The sequence below is a fragment of the Sinocyclocheilus grahami genome, unplaced genomic scaffold, assembly GCF_001515645.1.
Source record: "Sinocyclocheilus grahami isolate Dianchi unplaced genomic scaffold, SAMN03320097.WGS_v1.1 scaffold399.1, whole genome shotgun sequence".
NCBI classification, from domain to species: Eukaryota; Metazoa; Chordata; class Actinopteri; order Cypriniformes; family Cyprinidae; genus Sinocyclocheilus; species Sinocyclocheilus grahami.
Genome location: NW_015505578.1, coordinates 7,910 through 19,753, shown reverse-complemented (window position 1 = coordinate 19,753; position 11,844 = coordinate 7,910). Strand labels below are relative to the sequence as shown.

At 37.7% G+C, this 11,844-nt stretch overlaps 1 protein-coding gene across 1 annotated transcript in view; it reads right to left on the bottom strand.

The window, feature by feature from the left end:
* The window catches only part of LOC107550474 (copine-5-like), a 94,823-nt gene extending 83,206 nt beyond the window's left edge, over positions 1-11,617 (bottom strand). Inside the window, exon 1 of the mRNA XM_016231756.1 lies at positions 11,203-11,617. Coding sequence (XP_016087242.1) covers positions 11,203-11,312 — 110 coding nt within the window. The 5' untranslated portion in view covers positions 11,313-11,617. The remainder of the gene's footprint in view (positions 1-11,202) is intronic.
* Between the last annotated feature and the right edge of the window lie 227 nt (positions 11,618-11,844).

Genomic DNA, 11,844 nt, shown 5'->3' with positions numbered 1-11,844 from the left:
TATATGCTACTTGTGCAGCAGCAGTATACCTTAAATACTCACAGCAGCGTATATGTATTGGCAGTAGCAAGTTAACCAACAGCAGCAATTCAGTATCTATTCCACTGAGACCAAATACATTGTCATATCCATTATCATGCTACACTCTTCAGAGAGTTATAATGATAGAAATATATATTTAAAAAACTATTAAAATAATACAAATGAAAATGTAAAAAAAAAAATTCTAAACAAAAGTTTCTTAACTCAGAATAGATGTTTGAATGTGGCTACATACTTGTAAACATGGTTTCTGCAGCTTAATGTTAATAAGTTACAGTACTTTTTTAATAGTACAATGAACTAGTACAGTGTAAATTATCTCTTGTAAAAGATCATTTGATTCAGTTCCTTGCGATTTGGTCCTCTTCTGTGTTTATCTCTGATCAATAAGCATTCATAGTAAACGCTCTCCTGAATGCTTGAACTGGATCATAGTGTTCTGTGTTGATGTTTGTGATGCTATAACACATCTCACTTTGGTGATATTAGCACCACATATCAGTTCTTTCTCTTTGATAAAGAAGTGGTCTGACAGTATTGGACTTGTGATCCAATCCCCTTCTCACCCACGCTCTCCCAGAACCCAGTGGCACTGTAATTGGCACCCTCATGCGGGTGAAGCTATTTCAGCCGGAGGGATCAAAATAGATTCTAAACTCCTCAGCCAGCCAATGAATCCTCATTGGTTCAAAGAAGCAGAAAAAATGTCATTCAAGTTGCTATCTGGTTAAGAGGGGCAAAGAGAAATTTCAGAGTGCATCTCAGCCCAAAGGAGGAGGAGAGGAAAGGATCATCATGTCGCTCATCATGTCGTCTGGAATGAAAACTCTTGTAGTCTGGCCACCCTGACAGGGGTATTACCACCGTGATAGACTCTCGGGTCAATGGAGAGTCCGTATCATCATGGCTATTTGATTAACTCTGAACAAAGCCAAGAAGCAGGACTGAGTATGAACAACACCAGGCGAAACATTTCCCATGAGTCAAAACCAGTGGTGTAATGTAACGAAGTAACGTTACAGTATTACAGTATTTAAGTATTTTTTGGGAGTATCTGTACTTTACTTGAGTTTTTATATTTCAGCCAACTTTTACCACTACATTTCTACATTTCCTAATTAAAATGTATACTTTTACTCCGATACATTTCCCCGAAGCATATTCATTACTTACTACAAAATAAAGTCAGAAGTCAGAAGAACACGGACTGCAGGAAAGCAGGTTTGACGAATCAGTGGTCTGGCGTCATCAAGTTAAGACTCATAAAAAACACCCCATGTCCCAACAACCGCGGATGATTTCATTTTCCACTCAAGTCGAGTCTGGGGTCTGCGATATACATTATATCTTCTGCGATATATGGTCAGTGTTGTGATGTGCGATCTGACATTATCTATCACCAAATCACACACACACAGAGTGCATGCACGTGATTTTATTAGTCTATTAAAACTCAAAATTCAAGGAATACTAAATTGTAGATGGCAAAAATGCTTCTGTATGCTTTTTATATTTATATCATTTAATATAGTTAACTTAATCTATATCACACAAAGAGTACCGTTTTTCTGCAGATATTAGCATGATAACAAATATAATAATAATTTTATAAAAGTTCAGTAAAGTTAGCAATAAGTGACTTACATTTTAGACATAATATTGCTTGTTTTTGCTAAATTTTACCAACGAAAATAGTTCCAAACAAATATCACAGCACTGTTTTGCGTCACGGTGTTTACTTATTGAATGAATCAGCTTTTTGAATGAAACGGTTGAATAAATGATTCAATGATTCACTCATTAATACAGTTAAATACTTTGTTCCTGAATGAATCAGCCGTTTGAACGAATCGGTTGAATCTCAATGACCCACTCATTAACTTTGACGCATATGATCACACCGGTGTGATCAGTCTTGGCTGGTCCCTGGAGCGTACGATCACACCGGTGTAATCAGTCTTGGCTAGTCCCTGGAGCGTACGATCACACCGGTGTAATCAGTCTTGGCTAGTCCCTGGAGCGTACGATCACACCGGTGTAATCAGTCTTGGCTAGTCCCTGGAGCGTACGATCACACCGGTGTAATCAGTCTTGGCTAGTCCCTGGAGCGTACGATCATACCGGTGTGATCAGTCTTGGCTGGTCCCTGGAGCGTACGATCACACCGGTGTAATCAGTCTTGGCTAGTCCCTGGAGCGTACGATCACACCGGTGTGATTAGAACTTTCAGTGTGTCACGTCATCAACTGCTGAATTTAAATCCGCTTTCGCGCATTGCCTGGCTCGGAGCCAGATTTGCTGAACGCTTGTCATATTATCACAAATATTCAGTGTTTTCAACCATATAATACTTATTTTAAGTTTCAGACATTTAAATACACATAAGCATTAGCAAAAGATACATTTAGAGTTTGTAAAATACACACTGATCCTTACAAATATAATTTGACGACATGTTTTATTGAAATCATATACACATTGAGTAGGTAACTATAATTGTACTCCCAGTTCACTAGAAACTTATTTTAATGTATTTCGGGAGGAGAGGACACATTTACGTGTTGTAAATCCCACAGCCTGGATTCAGCGTGAATTAACATGACGGCGCCCATCACCCACTATAGATCAACTAACATGATCATTATAAAGGTGTTTAAACAACCACATGCATTTACTTGCACGTATTTGAGAATCGGAATATCAGACATTCCATAATATAATTAACACATTTGTGAATATTTAGAATAAAACAGGAAACATTTAATAAAAGTGATGCATCACTCATTCACAGCTATAGTGGGGGAAGAATCCGGAAGTGTAATTTGCTGCGGAAATCTGGAAGTTCCTTCGAGATTTTCCTATGGTGTTTTATAATGTTTTTTTTTTTTTCAATGTATGGGTAAAATAAAGCCTGTGGTAAACATAACCTGCCAATACTTTTTACGTTTTGTCCTACAACGTAAATGACATGCATCCATACTATGCAGAGCCGGCACCAGCACAGCACTGATGAGGGGGCGGCTGAGGTGAAGAAAAGGGGAGATGACATAGCACAAAGTAAAAGTAAAAAAAAAACCAAAAAAAACCTTGGTGGCCCATTCACGTATTTGTCGGACCGTAAACAAACCTGCCCGCTTCTACTACAACTAATACAGGGGTAGTGTTTTGAAAAGTGTTATAAACACCTGAGATGAGAGCAGCGCGTGAATGAAAAAAATGCGTTCTGAGCTACTTAGCAAATACAGATGGCAGATGTACGTGCCCCCTCAGATTTTTGAGCTAAGTGGAATTTGATTGCAACTTCCAAAAGACAAAAAAAAATAGCCGAATAATATTTTCTATATTTGATACAATCACACCAGCGAAATATAATCTGACGACATGTTTTTATTGATATCATATACAGATTGTGTAGGTAACTATAAAGTTTACTCTGCTCTTCTCCCAGTTTACCGGAGACCAAATTAAAGTGTTTCGGGAGGAGAGGATGAATTTGCGCATTGTAAATCCCACAGCTCGAATGCAGCGCGAACTAACATGGTGGCGCTCATCACCCGGTATAGATCAACTAACACGGTCGATATAAATGTGTTTAAACTACCAAACAGATTTAATTGCACATATTTCAGAATCGGAATATCAGATATTTCATAATATAGTGAGAATGTTTGTGAATATTTTAAATAAAACAGGAAAAACAAAATAAAAGCGATCCAGGTGTCACACAGATCTATTGTGGCTGTGTTGTGTCACATGACAAGCATGACGCTTCGCCATGTAAACAATAAGGCAATAGATTTTAAAATAACGGTCGCCTAAAAAAAACTCTAGGACAAAAAGATGTGAATAGAGACTGGATGAAAACAATGCATAAACTAGGACACACACACACACACACACACACACAGAGAGAGAACCACTTATGCAGTAGATTACAGTGTGAATACATAATGACTGTAAATGCCTCATTTGGCCTCTCACATCTTTATCACATGCTGAAGACCTCACCATCCATCCATCTATCCAGTCAATTAATTCATCCATCCATCTTTCACATTTCTCTTTCTCTCAGTCTCACTTTGGATACTTGCTTCATCACCAGTTAAAGTTCAAGTAGCATCTGCAAAATCAGCCCTGATTGTTTTTCATTTGGTGGCAGAGTATTTAGAGAAATAGTTCACCCAAAAATGAATATTTGCTTAAGCTTTACTCACCTTCAGGTTATCCAAGATGCAGTTGAGTTTGCTTCATCAGAACAGATTTGGAAAAATTTAATTTGGAGAGTGTTCAAACAGCTGATAAAAATATCACAATAATCCACTCCAGTCTCCAGTCCATAAAATAATGTCTTGTGAAGCTAAAACTGTGTTTGTAATAAATAAAATAAAGACGTTTTAACTTAAAAAAATGTGCTTCCAGCTAAAATACAAAAGTACTGTATCCATAATATTGTTTACTCCAGAGGTAAAAGTAATCTTGTCTAAATCAGGGGTGAAATATGCACAGGTCAAGCACTGTTTATAAGAGAAAACAGTACTAAACAAATATATTGGTGGATTTTGATGTAAAAGGACAACAGAGGATGGACTTTTTCATTGGAGGAAGCATTATTATAAATTATGGACTCTATTTTGCCCAGAAGCGACAGTTTACAGTTAAAATGCCTTCATGATGGATATGTTTCTCACAGACATGCAGCTTTTCACTTCACAAGATGTTAACTGATGGACTGGAGAGGTGTGGATTACATGTGGATTATTGTGATGCTTTTTCAGCTGTCTGGACCCTAATTCTGACGGCACCCATTCACTGCAGAGGTTCCTTTGGTGAACAAGTAATGTAATGCTAAATTTCTCAAAATCTGTTCAGATAAAGAAACAATCTCATCTAGGTACACCTTTGGTCATCTGAGGGTCAGCAAATTTTAATTTTGGGGAGAACTATACCTTTAACTCTTGGAAGGAAGACATGTTGGAAGCAGGACACTGGGTCTGAATATTTAGGACCATGTGATATTTCAGTTTTTCTTTTTTAATAAATCTGCAAAAATGTCAACAATTCTGTGTTTTTCTGTCAATATGGGGTGCTGTGTGTACATTAATGAGGAAAAAAAATGAACTTAAATGATTTTAGCAAATGGCTGCAATATAACAAAGAGTGAAAAATTTAAGGGGGTCTGAATACTTTCCGTACCCACTGTATGTAAACATCTGTTCTAATATTCACAGCTCTGGGACTAAAGGTGCACAATTTTTCAAACATATATGAGGAAATCCAACAATAAAAGGCACTGGACCTGAACGAATAGCAAAAGAACAATAACGGCTTACAATACACCACGGCTCCATTTGGAATCAAGTCACACGCAGAGAATGGAGCTAAACCCCAACCGTAAATCATCTCCAGGTTTGCAAATACCCACCAGACAGAGCCCTTCTCAGCAGAGCAGAGCCTAGAGAGAGTCTAGCAGCAGAGGGGTGCAGAGTGAATGTAGATGTATTCCATGATCTGGTTCCTCACCTGCAAGGTCAACTAAGAGGAGGACGTGGATCTGCAGTGAAACTGAAGCTTGCCAACAACTGCAACTTTATTCTTCCACTTTTACAACACAGAGAGCTACTCATGAAGGATAGTAACAACAACAGGGACACATGGTTTTTGGCAAGGACACCCTTGCTAAAACCATATTTCCCAGCAGCAAGGAGCTTTGTTGATGTCCAGTATATTTAGGATTAAATGGATTTAGGTGAAGAAACATCTGTGATTTTAAAGAGCCATTTCAAGCATATTTAATAGCACAATGCAGCAGTATCCAAAAAGGTTTTGCTAGTTAAAACGCATGTTTGTTATTTGAAGCATTATCAGAATTTCACAAAGCTGATTTTGGGGGGTTAAGACTACAGAGAAAGGGTGAAGAGAAATACATAAATTTTTAGCATTACTCCTCTAGTTTCAAAAGTAAAAAGCAGTAACTACACATTGTGTATGTACACATTTGAGTTATGAGCAAAATGATCTGTTCTGATCCTCACCTGCAAGGTCAACTAAGAGGAGGACGTGGATCTGCAGTGAAACTGAAGCTTGCCAACAACTGCAACTTTATTCTTCCACTTTTACAACACAGAGAGCTACTCATGAAGGATAGTAACAACAACAGGGACACATGGTTTTTGGCAAGGACACCCTTGCTAAAACCATATTTCCCAGCAGCAAGGAGCTTTGTTGATGTCCAGTATATTTAGGATTAAATGGATTTAGGTGAAGAAACATCTGTGATTTTAAAGAGCCATTTCAAGCATATTTAATAGCACAATGCAGCAGTATCCAAAAAGGTTTTGCTAGTTAAAACGCATGTTTGTTATTTGAAGCATTATCAGAATTTCACAAAGCTGATTTTGGGGGGTTAAGACTACAGAGAAAGGGTGAAGAGAAATACATACATTTTTAGCATTACTCCTCTAGTTTCAAAAGTAAAAAGCAGTAACTACACATTGTGTGTGTATGTACACATTTGAGTTATGAGCAAAATGATCTGTTCTGACAGATGTGTTCAGTTCATGAATGAACAGATTCAGAGAAAATGAAGTGTAAAATTGATTTCAAATCAATAAAAATTCATTCAAAAATCTCTGAAAAGCATTCTCAGTTCCTGCAAACTTTTAAACCAACCCAGTCTCATAAAAATACGTACCTCTGGGTACTTTTCTGCAACACCGTTTTAACGTACCTTACTGCACGTTTCGTGGCACTTTCAAAGAGAAATGTCCACTGAGTGGCGCTACAACACGGGTTCAATACGTCATCCCTGGCACGTTTTTATAGGTACGTATTGCTGTGTTTTTATTACGGTTCTTTAGGTATGTATTGCTGCAATTCAGAATTCAAATATCCGGGGACTGTCGCTAAAAGTTAATGGTCTATCGTGTTGGAAATATGCCCTACACCAAACCCAACCCTAAACCTACCCGATAGTGTTAACAAATGTAAAACTGATATAAAAACAAAGTTTTTGATGTAACCGTGTCATTTTAACTTCTTTATATGCAGATTTGAACTGTTTTGTCGAACCGTAGTTACACGGGATTCGAACTGGAGTTCCTCACCTCTTAAGTACGTCTCCGTACTCCGTGAGCTACCGAACAAACCTATCGTCTATGAAAACCCATTAATATGAAGCTGGATATGTGCGGTGCTAACATTCAAAAGCATCAGTTTTCAAATCTCCCAGCATATTAAAAATGTTTTTAAGTCACAACATAATACTCTTCAAGTAATTGTGCGAAAATTACGCTTTATTAATCGAAACTCTGTAAATCACACTTTGTGTGAAAATAATTTAAAAGGTGTCTGAGTTTTACTGCCTCTAGTGTTCATTTCTTTTGGAAACTGCAGTGATATGTACTTATTGGTATGTATTTCGCATCTCGCGAAAAAGTGCCCCCAGGTACGTTTTTACCATGAGACCGGGTAGCTTTAAACAGTAGTGTATAACAAAAAAAGTATCTTTCTAATACTTAAGACCCACTGAGTATATCCCAAAACTTTTTTCTGCCATTTGACTATAGTTAAACACAAACCAATCAAAACCCAATTAGTGCGACAACAGGATCAATCACGTATCTCTCACCCACAGGACAGCGTTTGTTTGTGTTTGTGATAAGGTTTATCACAAAGCCTCTGGTATGTCAGACCAAACTTTCTGCTCTCCAATAACATCAGCAGGTTATGAGGGAATCTGGAAGGGGAAGTGAAGCGATTCAATTCCATGTCTGCCACAATCCCCTGATAATCAGCCCAAACTAAATCAATTAGAGAATAAACGCAGGTGATGATTTCCACCACCACCACCACACCGAGTCTCATCACAGACCTGGAGAGAATGTTCTGCGCTGACAGAGAAGGCCATAACGGTTCAGGGCCAATAGATTTACTTATTCACTGATTCAATCACAGCAGCAATGAGGTGGCAAAAAGTTAATTCAATTAAAAATAACAATAGCAGCATTTTTTTAATCTGTAATTTGACCACATATTTGATAACAACTAATGAGGTTTTTTATCTGTGATGTAGATGTGGGAAGAGTGAAAAAAATCCAATAAAGCAAAGCTAATAGAATTCCATAATTAGAATTAGGAATCAATCCTAATAAGATCAAACAAGAATCTTCTAAAAATTCTCTTAGAATCAAATGAGATCTTACTGAACAAACTCATATTCCTATTTTAAATTTAATCTCCAGGTATTTTTTGGTCTATTAGAATCTTATTTGAACCAATTACCTATATAGATATATGACAGAAATCCCTTTATAATGGATAATGAACCCATTACTTTTTTTTTTTTGACAAGGAACATAAGAGAAAGTATGAAGAAACGGGTAGAAAAAAATGCAAAAATATGCTCTTATACGTCCATGATACTTGTCAAACATATGTCATGTCAAGTTCAAATTAAAATGCTATTTCTTACTAAAGACTGCAGAGTTGTGTGTAATGTGTAATTGGCACTATTGCTTGTATTTTGATATAATCATTTAGTTGCAAATGTACTTCAATTTTAAAAAGCAATTTGTATCTAGTTCGTTAAAAACAGTTGAGATCACATTTAGCTAATGTGATGAAGTCTTGGTCTTTAACGGAGACATTTATTCAGCTAACAATCAGACCAAATTACACCCATAATCAGTATTCTTTCTTTCTTTATGCAGACAGCAGGCAATATTAACTTGCAGCTGAGAAGTTGGCGAGCTTATGGTTATTAGCTACTTGCACAGGAAATTGCTCTCATTAAATAGATGGTCTGACTGTCAAGTTGGGAAATTCAGTAAAATAATTTTGTCTAAATTGGACTGGAGCGTGTATAATTGACTATAAGCGACTATTAAAGACATAGCAGATGTTGAGTATGCCAGCCGTATCCATTACTCCTCAAGATGATTGAAAACCCAAACCAATAGCCCACCTATCAGTCTAAGCAATGAACCGGCTGTGGTCTTGACTGCAGAGCCCCATGACTCAAATTCATTTTCACCACATCTCAGAAACTGATTCTCCAGCAGCAGCATTTTAGTGATTCATTCTTAATAAGAGCAACGTTGTCTGCCCTAAAAGTAAAGATGATGATATAAGCATCTGCCAAAAAACATTCACCCAGATACAACAGGAATTATGTTGCAAGCAACATAAAATCCCTCTTTGCTATTTTGTACTGTAGTGAAGGCTGTATGCATTGACGCGAGGACATCTGGGTGGGGTTTTTATGCTCCCTCTCATGAATATTCACTGTTTGCTTCAGTACTACAGCGCTATGATTTGGCAATCAGTTGTAATATCACATTTTACAAGCTAAAAAAAAAAGAATTAGTTAAGAAATTGAAGATGCATTTCCTCTAACAAGCAGTTTATGTAACACAACTAAACACCCAAACATGACATTTATTATTGATGGAAAGCAAATATGATGTTTTCTTCACTGTCCTTGATGTTCAGAGCATCTGACAACTTATGGCATCTCTAAATGGAAACAGCTGAGCAGCAACATCAAGTGCTTTGGGCAAGCAGCCTATGTAGATGCAACTCACCGGATATATTAGATATTTATGCTCATATAAATACTGTACAGCCAGAAAGTCTGGAATCAAAATTGTTGCATGTGAACTGCTACTTCTAAAGCTTAATTTTCTTAAAATTCACTTTATTTAAAGTGTCCTTGTTACACTATTATAATAATTAGAAATGATGCATAATTACATGCAAGTAAACCTAAACCAAACCCTAATCCTAACCCTAACTAGTAAGTAGGCTACATGTAGTTATTACTCAGTATTTAAATGTATAATTACACTGTAACAAGGACACCTTAAAGGGGTCATATGATGCTTTTTTAAAGATCATTATTTGGTGTATTTGGTGTAAAATAATATATTGACATGCTTTAATGTTCAAAAAACACATTATTTTTCAAATACTGTACATTATTGTAGGTCCTCTATGCCCCGTCTCTCTCAAACGCTTCGTTTTCTACAAAGGCCCTCCTTCCGACAAGTGCAGTCTGCTCTGATTGGCCAGCTGACCCAGTGCATTGTGATTGGCCAAACACCGCAAGCACTCGTCGGAAATGTAACGCCCCTTACCATAATCGCGAGCTTCATCTTTCAAAATAACTGAAAAGACAGTAAATAATGTCATTAGTTTTACCATCAGCTCAAGCCCGAAAGGGAAACAGAGTCGCGTGAACAAAACAGTAGCTGATTCAGAAGCGCCAGATTGTCATAGCAAAGTCAGAACTACCTCCTCTCCTAGATTCACGAAACGGTTGTCGATAAAATGCATTGCTGTTCTGTTGTAAGTAATCTTAAAGATTCCTAAATGCATCTACTTCCGGAAGGCTAAATAAAGTGCTTTTGCTTTCGCCTAGAAACACACAGCGTCTCCCTGACATGGCTGCTTTAACACTAACTGCGGTTACTGAAACCAGGCCTTCTTTCTTTGCGTGCACATTTGGGCGGCATTATGCAAATATTTCCACATAGTGAGGTAGATATGTGGGGGCGTGTTAGAACAGCCGTTTTAGGGGGGCGTGGCAGAGTCTTAACTTTGATAAAGAATATCTCTTTGGTTTTGAGACTTTAGTCTTTGCAACTTCAGGGATATTATCTATTCACGAACAGTGTGTAACACTCCAAAGAGAAAGGAAAACTTGAAATCGCATCATATGACCCCTTTAAAATAAAGTGTAACCCAAAAAAAATTATTCCATTAACAGTTATAGGATATAAAAATAAAGCTACAAATAAAGCCTGATCCCGAAGGAGAACATTTTACGCTTCTTTAGACCAAAACCATCTACATACTGATGTAGATGCTCTCAGTTAACAGAACATGTATGTTGGTCGGGAAAAAACCTATAGAAAGAAGAAAAATTTAATTTTTCGTAAAACAACCAAATATTCAACTTAAGACCGCACCGTTTTTTTGTTTTGTTTGATTGTTTGTTTGTTTTAAAATAAGAAAAGGATTCTTTGCTGAACCTAAAAAAAACATTTGAAGAATCTTTAATCAAATCAAGTGATATTATGTGGTCAACATGAAGTATAAACACCATGAAATCAAAGTGATTTCAACTTGAGCGAAGCAATGTAAAGTGATTCTGCCTCATACCTGCACGAGACGGTGATCTCCACTTTGGTGGCGGGAATATCACCCGTGATAGGGTCGAACTCGCACACTGAGGCCATGTCCTCCAGTTTATCCATAACGTCGCCTTCCATGGGCGCGCGGGACAAGAGCAAGCTCTCTTCTTCAAACAGTTTTGCAGTTCTGGGTCCTGCGGCGCTAACTAAAATCTCACAGCTCCAGCGAGGACCGCAGCAGGGCGACAGAGAATCAGCGTCTGTGCTGGAGGAGCGCTGGAGACCGCGGATGTCCTGTGATGCGCTCAAATGAAGAAACCAGCAATGTTACAAGAAAAAAAGATGACTACATAAAGTGTTTGCTTTGCTAAATGAAAAACTCAAGGAAGAGTACAAGTGCGCGACTCTTCTGACAGCGATGAGACCTCTGCGTCTGCACTGTGTGGAGTGGAGAGTAAAAGAGCAGATCTCCACCCCTCGCGCATTCTTTCACACATTCGCTCGGCGCAGCATCACGCTATTGATCCACAGATACGGCTCATTACTGCCTGAGCTATTTCTCACGGCGGTTAACTTCTGAAATACAACCCTCAACGCACACTGTAAAAATAACGAGAGCAAATTAACGCACAAATGCTACACTAAAAACCTGTAAATTGGTTAACTGTCA